General features: G+C 34.7%; 1 protein-coding gene across 3 annotated transcripts; it reads right to left on the bottom strand.

Moving 5' to 3' along the window:
• Window positions 1-26: 26 nt before the first annotated feature.
• Window positions 27-13,204, bottom strand: LOC127505365 (zinc finger protein 341-like). Of its 3 annotated transcripts, none has more exons than XM_051880847.1 (16): window positions 13,136-13,204; window positions 11,575-11,682; window positions 10,566-10,756; window positions 10,332-10,478; window positions 9,850-10,065; window positions 8,477-8,651; window positions 8,291-8,384; window positions 7,969-8,174; window positions 7,272-7,459; window positions 6,833-7,041; window positions 6,095-6,191; window positions 4,699-4,831; window positions 4,429-4,540; window positions 4,274-4,344; window positions 1,314-1,544; window positions 27-1,211 (listed from the first exon to the last, which is right to left on the bottom strand). In XM_051880847.1, the coding sequence occupies exons 1-16, from the start codon at window positions 13,182-13,184 to the stop codon at window positions 976-978; spliced, it is 2,463 nt and encodes an 820-aa protein (XP_051736807.1). In that variant the 5' UTR covers window positions 13,185-13,204; the 3' UTR covers window positions 27-975. The 3 variants fall into 3 exon arrangements, with proteins under 3 accessions (XP_051736807.1, XP_051736809.1, XP_051736808.1); XM_051880849.1 differs by having other exon boundaries at window positions 1,320-1,544; XM_051880848.1 differs by having other exon boundaries at window positions 8,291-8,381.
• Window positions 13,205-13,581: the final 377 nt, after the last annotated feature.

Raw genomic sequence — 13,581 nt, 5'->3', positions numbered from 1 at the left:
AATAAAACAGGACATGATAACCGTACTGCAAACGTGCAGAAATTCAGCTCAGTATTTTATTTGAAACTGTATTGATTAGTTTACAGTCAGAGTTCATCTCAACAAATGCAAGAAAAAATAAATTAGCTTACAAGAGTGTTTTAATATAAAACAAATCAAATGTTAAAGATCAGCAACAGGGATTTTTGTCCCTTTGACAATGATAGAAAACATCATTTATCCTTTTAAAGACGACTGTGCAAGTCAACGCTATAGAGCGCTGCAGCGATGATGTATTTTTACAGGCCAAAACCTGGAAATAAGTTGCATTTTAACAAAGAAGTCAATGGGTTTTTGGTTAAATGCCTGAAATAAGGTCTGTAGTGAACATAAGCTCACGATACTTTCAGGTTTTATTCTACAACATAATATACATCAGTAATACCCACTTTTTCAAGCTGTTATATGTCTTGAAAATGGCGGTTTCTAACAAGTGTTTAAGGACTACAGAGGTTGTCGGACATTAAACATCATCAGCCGAACAGGTAAACTCATCTGCTCACTAGTCACTTTCACAGCCTCGATGTGTTTATAATCGCGCTCAACTCAAACTTTCAGGGAATTTTTTTTAAAAATGAAGACTGAAACAGTTGTTGAAGCTCCTTTATAGCCTACATTTAGCTTTTTACATCTGAAGACTGTATTTAGGCTTCAAAATTCATAAAAGTTGTGTTCATTTGTGAAAATTATCTTGATGGAAAAAATGTGTAAGAATCATAAACTTTTGTTGGTCACAGAGATTATCTTCTGCAATAATCCAAAAGCCTATGGAAAAATCCTATTGGGTTTTTGTCGAGGGAACCAGTGTGATGCAAACTTCCGGGTTGGCCCGCAAATTTACATCATCCCTGCACCGTTCTATTCGTAAACAACATGACGCAAGTGTGCGAATTCTGGGAAATACAAGTATAAAGTTCACTGCAGCTTGACTCTTGATCAGTCCACCGTCTGGAAGCACATGGGTTCAGAGAGCAGTCTGACGGCTCGGTCTTCTTCCTGCATGTGGTCCATTCTCGTCTCATCATTCCTCTCTTCTTCCTCCTCTTCTCTCATCTGCTTCTCTCCCCCATCCATTCCCATCATTCCATCCTGCTGCGTCTCGCCATCATTATCCTCGCCCTCCTCTTCGGTTTCTCCACGTTCGTCGGGCTCCGCGGCAGGAGATCCATCTCCTGAAGTTTTAATAAAAAGTAGTGCATGTAGATTAAAAACTCATATACATACACATATATTCATTTGTGTGTGTATGTGAGTGTGTGTGTGTGCGTGTGTACCCTCACTGCTGTTGTCCCGTCCCTGCGTCCCGTCAGCACCCCGTGCGTCTCCTGCCGCAGCCCCCGCCAGCGGACACTTGTGATCTCGGTAGTATTTCTGGCGGGTGAAGCCTTTGTTGCAGGCGGAGCAGCGGAAGCGGTAGTTATCGGTGTGTGAGCGCTGGTGTTCCAGCATGTGGGCTCGACGACTGAACGACTTCTGACAGAACTGACACTTGTACGGCTTAATACCTGCAGGACAGAGAAAAACATACATTATTATACACTTCCACATTATTACACCATGAAAAAAAAACAGATTTTAAAGCTTGCTGTCAGAGAATGTTTTCTGAATATGAATTATTTTAATTAAAATATTAATATACATATTTTTTTAATTAACTCCTATTCAGAATTTGTATATACAGGTGCTGGTCATATAATTAGAATATCATCAAGAAGTTGATTTATTTCACTAATTCCATTCAAAAAGTGAAACTTGTATATTATATTCATTCATTACACACAGACTGATATATTTCAAATGTTTATTTCTTTTAATTTTGATGATTATAACTGACAACTAAGGAAAATCCCAAATTCACTATCTCAAAAAATTAGAATATTGTGAAAAGGTTCAATATTGAAGACACCCGGTGCCACACTCTAATCAGCTAATTAACTCAAAACACCTGCAAAGGCCTTTAAATGGTCTCTCAGTCTAGTTCTGTAGGCTACACAATCATGGGGAAGACTGCTGACTTGACAGTTGTCCAAAAGACGACCATTGACACCTTGCACAAGGAGGGCAAGACACAAAAGGTCATTGCAAAAGAGGCTGGCTGTTCACAGAGCTCTGTGTCCAAGCACATTAATAGAGAGGCGAAGGGAAGGAAAAGATGTGGTAGAAAAAAGTGTACAAGCAATAGGGATAACCGCACCCTGGAGAGGATTGTGAAACAAAACCCATTCAAAAATGTGGGGGAGATTCACAAAGAGTGGACTGCAGCCGGAGTCAGTGCTTCAAGAACCACTACGCACAGACGTATGCAAGACATGGGTTTCAGCTGTCGCATTCCTTGTGTCAAGCCACTCTTGAACAACAGACAGCGTCAGAAGCGTCTCGCCTGGGCTAAAGACAAAAAGGACTGGACTGCTGCTGAGTGGTCCAAAGTTATGTTCTCTGATGAAAGTAAATTTTGCATTTCCTTTGGAAATCAGGGTCCCAGAGTCTGGAGGAAGAGAGGAGAGGCACACAATCCACGTTGCTTGAGGTCCAGTGTAAAGTTTCCACAGTCAGTGATGGTTTGGGGTGCCATGTCATCTGCTGGTGTTGGTCCACTGTGTTTTCTGAGGTCCAAGGTCAACGCAGCCGTATACCAGGAAGTTTTAGAGCACGTCATGCTTCCTGCTGCTGACCAACTTTATGGAGATGCAGATTTCATTTTCCAACAGGACTTGGCACCTGCACACAGTGCCAAAGCTACCAGTACCTGGTTTAAGGACCATGGTATCCCTGTTCTTAATTGGCCAGCAAACTCGCCTGACCTTAAGCCCATAGAAAATCTATGGGGTATTGTGAAGAGGAAGATGCGATATGCCAGACCCAACAATGCAGAAGAGCTGAAGGCCACTATCAGAGCAACCTGGGCCCTTATAACACCTGAGCAGTGCCACAGACTGATCGACTCCATGCCACGCCGCATTGCTACAGTAATTCAGGCAAAAGGAGCCCCAACTAAGTATTGAGTGCTGTACATGCTCATACTTTTCATGTTCATACTTTTCAGTTGGCCAAGATTTCTAAAAATCCTTTCTTTGTATTGGTCTTAAGTAATATTCTAATTTTCTGAGATACTGAATTTGGGATTTTCCTTAGTTGTCAGTTATAATCATCAAAATTAAAAGAAATAAACATTTGAAATATCAGTCTGTGTGTAATGAATGAATATAATATACAAGCTTCACTTTTTGAATGGAATTGAAATAAATTAACTTTTTGATGATATTCTAATTAATATGACCAGCACCTGTATATACATTACATATTATAATATGTATAGTATATTACATAGTTTAATAAAGTAATATATTACTTTTTATTAAAAATTGTGTATATATATATATATATATATATATACAGACACACACACACAAACATAAAATGAATCATACAATACATATATTAGGGCAAATTAAGAAATTACTGCCAAAAGATAATTTAAAGTCATTATTGTGTTAAATGAGAAAAGCCAAAGCTACTTTTTTTAATAGACATTACAAAAAGTAGCTTTAAAAAGAAATATTTTTTTTTGATTCAATATAGAATTTATTACACAAACTTTTAGGCTTCAGCGGTCATGATTTCTTTTTCAGAAGCTGCATCTGAATTGGTCTTTAGATATATTTACGGATCAAAACAGTTTGGCTACCAACATTCTTCAAAGTATATGCAAAGTCATAAAGGTTTGAAACGATATGAGTAAATATAAATAAACTGAAACTTTCCCTAAAATATGAAATTATTTTTTGAATGAAGTGATACTCTAAATAAGGAACTAAAACTGTCAGTAGGTGGCAGTAAATGTTTTAATGAGTGAGTCATTGAGTCATTCATTCATTCGATTCATTCAAACAGCTGATTCATTCAGGAATGAAGTAAATGGCTCTCTTTATGAATGGACCATTAAATAATTGATTCGCTCAAATCACAGATTCATTCAGAAAGAAACACCGCTGTGTGTTCAACTTGAAGCGGTGCTGCACAGACCGATCGGTGTATGACATCAAAGTACCGCAAGAGTGATTCGAAAAGCATACAGAGCCACCTATATATACAGTAGTCAACATTTGAAGTGGATCAAAAAAAGTTCATCAAAGTTGTCCTAAGAAGAAGGTTTTAGGACAACTTTGATGAAAGGTTTTGATGAACTTCAAATGTTGACTACTGTATATATATCTTGAGACTTGATCATTCTCACCTGAATGAGAGAGAATATGAGCTTTGAGTTTGTCCGGCCTGTTAAACTCTTTGGTGCAGCCCACATGAGTCCTGCAGAGGAAAGACGACAGAAATAATGAAACATGTTCACATCAGACTGATGTTCTCTGTGCCGATCTGACACCTGTCACTCACCTGAAGGGACACTTGTACTTCTTGAAGGGTTCGTGAATCAGCATGTGCCTCTTTACTTTGTCCTTCCTGTTGAACGTGGCCTCACAGACGGAGCACTTGTACGGTTTCTCTCCTGCAAAACAACAAAACCAATCACTGTAATTAATAATTACTAAATTTAATTAATAAAATTAATAATTTCTGATGCAACTCATATACCAATGATATCACTACATAACAATAAACCTGCATTTACGAGTAAGGACATTTCCACCGAATAAAGCGTCACACCTGAGTGGATCTGTGTGTGGAGTTTGAGGTAATGCTCAGTTTTGAAGAACTTTTTACAGATCTGACACTTGAATTTGCCGCCGACGCCGTGAGTGGAGAGATGCCTCCGGAAATACCTCTCGCACGGAAACACCTGCACACAGAAACACACTGACACCTGACGTCTGCGTCTCAAACCATTCTTCATTCTTCTCACACACCGACTCCTGCAGTGATGCTATTGTTAACTAAAACTATTAAAAGTCGTTAATTGAAATAAAGCTGAAATGAAATAAAATATGTGTGTTACATGAAAAACTTAAAAAAAGAAATGTTGCCTCTGCAATTAACTGAAGTAAGTTTAAGCTGAAGTACTAAAATGACTAAAACTGAAATAAATAAAAAAATAAAATAAAATAAATAAAAATGACAAAAGCACATAATAAAACTACTACAACTTAAGCTAAAATTAAAATGAAAACTGGAAAATTCAAAATAAAAGCTAATTCAAAATAGTAATAAATACTATAAGAGTATTAATATTAAGTATTAAAATCATTTTTGTTAATTGAAATAAAACTGAAATATAATGTATAAAACACTTAAACGAAAATTAGAAATCTTGTCAACTAACTGAAATAAATAAGTTGAAGTATTAAAATGACTAAAAATAAAACTGAAATAAAAATCAAATTTTAAAAAACTAATAAAAATGACAAAAACACAAATTAAATTAAATAACTATAACAGTGTATACTGTAAATAATAATAAAACTATTAAAATTAATTTTTGGTTACTGAAATAAAGCTGAAATAAAATATGAATATTAAATGAAAAACTTAAAATTAAAATTATAAATGTTGCCTTAGAAACAAATTGTAATAAGTTTAAGCTGAAGTACTAAAATTACTAAAACTGAAATAAAAATAAATTAAAACTAATTAGAAAAATGTAAAAAACTGACATAAAATTTATAAATTAATTAAGTTATTTTAAAAAGTTAAGTTGAAATAAAAATGAATTAAAGCTAATTAGAAATATTTAAAAAACTGACATAAAATTTAAAAAAATTAACAAAAGCACATAAGAAAATGACAAACTGAAATTAAATTAAAAATATAAAAATAAAAGCTAATTTCAAATAGTAATAAATACTATAACAGTATATGAATAATAGCAAAACTATTAAAAAATAATTTTTTTAACTGAAATAAAGCTGTAATAATATATAAATATTAGATGAAAAAGTACTAAAATTATTAAAATAAACTGAAATAAAATAAATAAAAAAATAGAAAAATTTAAAAAATAATAATATAAAAGGGCAATGGCACGTAACAATTAAAAACTCATGTAAAATGAAGATTAAAACTGAGAATATCTAAATAAGAGGTAACTGCAGTATATGAGGAGTACCTTCATGCAGTGTGGACAGGGGTAGTTGTGTGTGGCGTTCAGAAGATGCTGTTCCAGAGCTTCCTGTGTGGAATATTTACTCTGACACTTCATACATCTGAACACAAGAACAACCACGACATGCTCAGTTCAAACAGCAGCACCTGACATTCAGATCTGTTCAACATCACTATCATCAGTGACCTGCAGAAGATGTCATCACATTTGCTGAATGAAATCCAATACTTGTTTCCTGCTCATTTTAAGGAGTTGATTCCAAAAATAGGCCTTTAGTGACTTTCTTATTAATATTCAAGCTGGTAATGCACTTCAAAAAATGATATTCTGATTTTGTCTTCAAGTACAAATATCTAAACATTCTTAAATCAAGATTTACTTGAGAAGCAAATTTAGATATTAGATAGTAGTCTTGTTTTCTGAAAAATCCATCAAAATTAAGTGAGATTTTGCTGAAAACAAGAACAAATATCTGCCAATGGGGTAAGAAAAATAAACTTGTTTTCCCTTTGAATTAAGCACATTGTATTGTTTTAATGATCATTTTCACAGAAAACAAGACTTAAGTCATTTTGCTTCTCCAGTAAATGTATCTTGATTTAAGGATGTTTAGATAATTGTACTGGAAAACAAGACAGAAATACTGAGGAAGAACATCAATTTTGCAGTGTTTTAGACCATTCTTCTCAAGATGCAGTGCTGTGTTTGTGTTGTGTGTGTGTGTGTGTGTGAGTGTCTGACCTGTAGTAGTTGGTCTCTTTGCGCTGGTTCTGCTGTGGACAGAAGCTGTGTGAGTACTGGTGAAGGCCGAGCTCGAAGAGCGACGGGAAGACTTTACTGCACTGGTGACAGCGGTACGTCAGCTGCTCCTGATGCGTGTGGATGTGCTCCAGAAACTGATCCAGCTTCTGGAAGGTCTGAGAGCAGCTCTTCACCACACAGCGGTACACCTGCACAACAACTCGGTCACTACAACTTTTCACCATCCGCTACTTACAACAGCCAACCACAATTTTGACATGTGGGGTTGGGTAAATCTACAATGAAAGATGCCATTTCATATTTTCAGCAAGCAACTTTGTCTTGTTTCTGTAAAAATATTGGCAACACTTTGCAATAAGATTTGGGTGATATTGAATATTTTGTCTCTACTGTCTGAATGTTTTTGTCCGTGTGATACCTGTTCGTTTTTGTGCTGGGTCATGTGAGACTTCAGCTGGAAGTAGGTGCTGAATTTGGCCGAGCAGAACTGGCACTGGTATGAGCTGTCGATGAGGATGATCTGCTTGTTCTGGTTGGTCCCGTCGCTCTGTTTCCCCTCCGCCGGACCCTGCGTCTCCTGGACCTCAGCGTCCGGCTCTTCAATGGCTAAAGACGAGGACAGACCAATGAGCTTGAGCTTGCTATCAGATATAACATCATTTCATAGATAACACCATTTCAGAGAACATTCAGAAACAACATTTCCATAACTTAAGGACATATTTTTGTTAGCTGGGAAACAGCATAGATTAAAAGATCAATCTTGGGATTTAAAATCACTATGAAATCAAAATGGATGATATTTGTTTTTTCTGGAATACTGCAGTGTTTATTATAAATGATTTATATGTGAACATCATTGTTTTAAATTCATCTTGAATCAGAATAACTCCCTCCCTCTCTTCTCTGATAACGAGGGTGGGGCAAACTGTCACTCACATGAGATCCACCAATAGCAAACCACAACCATCCAATCAACTCCACAAGCCCCGCCCTACATTTGTTCTTGTTTGAGAAGCAGTTTCACTCAGATATACGTCACAATAGAGAACTAAAGACTATCGCGACTTCCATTTGATGCTGACTTTACCGCGGACTCACTCATACGATCTCACCTTGCTCGTGCTCCTCTTCCTCCGTCTGCTGTGAGTTTTCGTGGCTGTTGAGAGGAAGCACGCGGACGGTGATGGGCATCCTGGAGGCGGTGCTGTGGACTCCAGCGGGCCAAACCTTGTGCGTCTGCATGTGTTTCTTCACATTAGACTTCTGTGCGAAGGCACGGCCGCACACGATACACTGAAACGGCTTTTCACCCGTGTGACTGCAGAAAAGAGCGTCACAATGGATCACAGTGCTGTGTTTCTGCTTCACGTTTATTTGAACAATTGAATTTCGTGCCGTTAATATCATGGTTTTGATATAAATCTTCTCATTTACCTTCTGATATGCTGCTGGAGGTCAAAGTTCTTGGTAAACACTTTGTCACAGTAATTGCACTTGAGCTTCTGGGCTTTTCCTTTAGTTTGGCCTGCTGAAACAACATAAGCTTGTTTTTACTTCTAAATAAAGCAGTAATTTTAGCAGGTTTGCTGGTGTAGATGATGTATAAACGGTGTAAACTACCATCCTGTGTTTTCTTGGAGCTTCTGGCTCTCTTAGGGATGATAACCTTGTCATATTCTCCCAGCTCGGAGAGGTTTGTGCCGATGGTGCAGCTCTTGTTTTTGGCGGTCTGTTTTCCTGGGCTGTAAACCGGAGCGGCGCTGAACACCTGGCCCTCCACACACTGACTGGGGACCTGTCACATCAGGTGATTAAATGATCAATAATCAGATAAACCTGCATTAGTGAATGTAAAATATATATATATATATATGTGTGTGTGTGTGTGTGTGTGTTTATACACACACACACACACACACATTATATATTTACAAATGTTTATGCTAGATGTGATTAATTGAATTCTATCAAATCGAATAATCGTGAATAATCGCATCTAGCATAAAGTATGTAAATATGTGTGTGTATGTATATATAATTACAACTGTTTATGTTAGATGCAATTAATCGATTTGACAGAACTAATATACTTATAGAAAATTTACTTACAAATGCATACTTTTATTTTCAGAAAGTGTTGTTTTTAACTAAAACTAAAATTATTAAAAAATTGTAATTGAAATAAAGCTAATAATAATAAAATAAAATATTAGATGAAAAACTTGAATGAAAATAAATGTAATGTTAAAGTACTAAAATTTCCAAAACTAAAACTAAATAAAATTACAGCTAAATAGAAATAAAAACAAACACTATTAGCAGTTATTGTTGTTATTGTTAACCAACACTTAAACTATTAAAATACACTAACTATTAAACTATTAATTACATAGAGATGAAAAAAAAATATTAGATGAAAAACCTAAAATTACAAAAACCTGAATGAAATTGTGTTGAATGTTTCCTTCGCACCTAACTGAAATTAAAATAGTGTAAGCTGAAGCATTAAAATTACTAAAACTGAAATAAAATAAATTAAAGCTAAATAAAAATATAAAACAAAAACAAATAAAATAACAAAAGCACATAAAATTACTAAACAACTAAAATGGAAACTGGAAATGTAAAAATAAAAGCTAATTCAAAATATTAATAAATAGCATAATAATATATAATTAATACTAAAATAACACTTCCTAAATAACAAAATTACTAAACCTTAAAGTAAAATTAAAATAAAAACTGAAAATATAAAAATAAAAGCTAATTCAAAATATTAATAAATACTATAGTATATAAATAATACTAAAAATAACACTGTTTACAGCAAAACTCATAATATTCAGAACATGAAACAGGGTAAATTTATTATGTTTAGATAATAGTATTTACAATCTCTGTCAAACTGTCAAAAAACGTGCATTTCACTATTTTAATACTGGTGAAATTCACATTACATTTGTGAACGTGTGAATGAATTAACAACACTGCACCTGAATGGACTGAAACGACTGAAGCCCCAGTGCAGGCACCTCTGCAGTACCGCCACCAGCCATAGAGGGCAGTGTGCTGTACACCTGCACCACTGAATTACTGTTGCTGGAGGGCACCTGTGAGGAAAGGGGCGTGGCCTGTGTTTGAGGGAGGGGCTGTGGAGGCTGCTGATGGTGCTGGAGGTACGAGGTTCCCGCGTGCATGCTGAGATTGCTCTGAAAAACATCAGGTCAAAGGTCACCATTTTACACATATTTACATATATATCTCTTCTCTGATGACGAGGGCAGGGCAACCTGTCACTCACATGAGATCCACCAATAGCAAACCACAATCAATTCCCTAATGGACAAAATCAAGCCCCGCCCTACATTTATTCTTGTTTGAGAAGCAGTTTCACTCGTATATACATCACAATAGAGAAGAAAAGACTATCACAACTTCTGTTTCATGCCGACTCGAACCATCACTCGGCGTTTACCTGTGCGGATCCCTGCATGGCTGCCATTGGCTGATCCAGAGAGCTGAACGCTGATATCGCTGACATCAGAACCTCATCACTGACCAACACGTTTCCCTGGACCAGCGTGTGTGTGAGCGGAGACTGCGGCACAGTGATGTACGACACCTTGAGGAATATACAAACATACAAACCAAATAAATATTAGTGATACGCAGTCTTATAGATGGTGGTGTTTCAGCAGGTGTGCCGCACCTGTCTGTTAGTGGGCAGCTGCGCTCCCGTGCTGATGGACGGTACGGAGGTGTAGGCGTTGTTGGAGGCCAGAGAGACGGTGGCCAGTGACGGCGTGTTGGACTGACACTGTTCACGCTTGTGAGTCATGAACGCCGGCAAAGAGTTGAACTGCTTCTTACATTTCCCACACAGAAACACGTCGTCATCGTCTGCAGATGTAATGTGACGTACAGGAATAATAATACAGGAGGTTTAACAAAAAGAACTGACTGAAAAAGCATTCAGAAATGCATAATTACTACACAAATCAGTGTTGTTATTGTTAACTAAAGCTAATTGATTTAAGTATTTGAAATAAAATAAATATTAGACAACTAACTGAAATAAATAAGTTTAGGTTGAAGTGAAAAAATTACTAAAAATTATAACTAAAAAAATAAAAATAACAAAAACACTGAAACAAACTAAAATTAAAAAAAAATCTGAAAATATAAAAAATATTTTTAAATATATTTAAAAATCATTAATATGTATTTACAAATCAGTGTTATTATTGTTAATTAAAACTATTATTAATCCTTTTAGGTAATTAAAATGAAGCTGAAATAAAATAGATATAAATATTAGATGAAAAACAAACTTAAAAAATGTAAATTAGAACTGAAATAAATAAGTTGAAGTACTAAAAAATGACTAAATCTAAAACTGAAATAAAAATAAACAGATAAATAGAAATATAAAAAATTATAACGCAAAAACACATAACAAAATTCCTAAAATTTAAAGTAAAATTACAACTAAAATCGAAAATATAAAAAATATTTAAAAATCAATACTATGTATAAACAAATCAGTAAAACTAAAACAATTACTAACTGGACTGAAATAAAATAAGTTAAAATTGAAAAACTAAAATTGAAATAAATATAAATATATATAAAAAATAATAATGACAAAAAAAAAAAAGATTTAAACTAAAATTAAAATATAAAATATAAAAAAAATCATATAAATGAATAAGTCTCACCCATTGGCTGGATGGTCGTTCCTGAGACATTTTGTGTGCCCGGATCCAGAACACCACCCTGACCGTCTAACAATGACTGGACATTGAGCACCGTCTGATTGTCCATGCCTTAAACAGGACAAATATGACTTAATCAATAAATCAATCCATCAATTATTCAACAAACCAACCAACCAGTCACTTCCTGACAATTTTGGCAGATCAAAATCCATTTCCATACTATTACTTGAGTTATATATAGTATTACTAATCATCAATGCATGACTCTCTGCAATACTTAATTCTGATTGGTCAAACTCAGCATTATGCAAATATTTTATATTGTATAATGACATTAAACTGTTCCTCAAGCACTGGTTTCCTACATATCTGTGCTAGTTAGTTGTCTGTAAGTCCCTTTCTTTGCAGATATTATGATTATTGAAACTAAAACCAATATTTCCCACCCACATATACAGTCAAACCAAAAATTATTCAGACATTTTTTATATTTTTGATATATTTTTACTAGTGGGTGCAGGACACTATAGTTCATTTATGTAAGTGAGGATAGCAAAATAAAGTAAACTGTGACATATTATACCCAAAAATTCTTCATACAGCGGACTACCAGTAAAATTGATAACAATGTGGAACAAAAAATTATTCAGACGTTTGACCTGACCATGTTTTGCTGAAGTGTTATCTGACATAATTAAGATTAATTTTTTCTGACACAGTTTAACTCTGAGATCTTGTCATATTTTATTACCATTTTTTTAAACTATAGTGAATAAACTGAATTAATGAATTAAATGTTCAAGGTGTCTGAATACATTTTGGTTTGACTGTATCTTTATTATATATTAATCATTTATTTAATATATATATATATAGACAGAGTTACTAGTAAAGAAATCCAGTTACACTGTTGAAGATGTAATTAATTAGTAGCTACTAATTAATAACAATATATATATATACACACACACACACACACACACACACACCAATCATTTAAAAGATCACTGAATCATGACCATTTCCTTCTATCATACTACCAAGTGCTATCAGTTTAGGAAAAGAAAACATCTGTAACACAAAAACAATCAAATGTGGACACAAATATAACTACTTATACCAAATATCAATTACTGTTTTCACACTGAACATAAGAGTGTTAGTGTATAATAATGTAATAAAATAATTGACTAGATGTAACGCTGTTTTGTGGCTTTTCCACTGACGTGTCTTTCTCCCTCCGCCATGATCCGCGGCACGAGGCTGTTATTCCAATCGCTCTTCCTCCCTCCTCTACATCAATCTCTCTCCTCAGCTACATTAAAGTGAAGAAATCAAATCGACCGCGATCCTGCGCTAATATTATTATTTATATATTTAAAAAACATATATTCTTTCACTATTCAAACACAATGACATTTACATGAACCGAAACAACTGTGTAAAATGTGTTTCTTTGGTCTGTTCGTCTCGCGCGCGCATGCATTCTCACTGAAAACATAAAATAATACATTATAGCTTGTGCATATGCTGAAGGATCTTAAATAAAGTGCATTAATACCTTCCAGAACCTCAAATATTGCCTGCGCCATCTTGTAGCTCCTGTGCATAACGCCAGCAGTGGGCGGGGCTTATTACAATCACACTGAATAGAAAGTTTACATGTATTATACCATTGATTGATAGACAGACAGACAGACAGACAGACAGATAGATAGATAGATAGATAGATAGAGACAGATTATTTTCCAAAGGCCTTAATAATAATAATAATAATAATAAACAAAGATATCCAAAGTATGTAAGGTAGTACAACTAGATCTCTTATTGAATCCAAAAGGTTTTAATTATATTTTACTACATATAAAGGTATTTTAAAGATTTTGAAGTGTCAAAAGGTCATTCGGTATAACCGTCCAAAGGCCAATACAGCCATTTCATTTGTGATTAAAATATATATTAAAATGTAATAAATGTATATATTTTTTTATTCTGGCATGATTTTAT

The sequence above is a fragment of the Ctenopharyngodon idella genome, chromosome 22 (genome assembly GCF_019924925.1).
Source record: "Ctenopharyngodon idella isolate HZGC_01 chromosome 22, HZGC01, whole genome shotgun sequence".
Lineage (NCBI taxonomy): Eukaryota > Metazoa > Chordata > Actinopteri > Cypriniformes > Xenocyprididae > Ctenopharyngodon > Ctenopharyngodon idella.
This window is presented reverse-complemented; position numbering and strand designations above follow the sequence as displayed.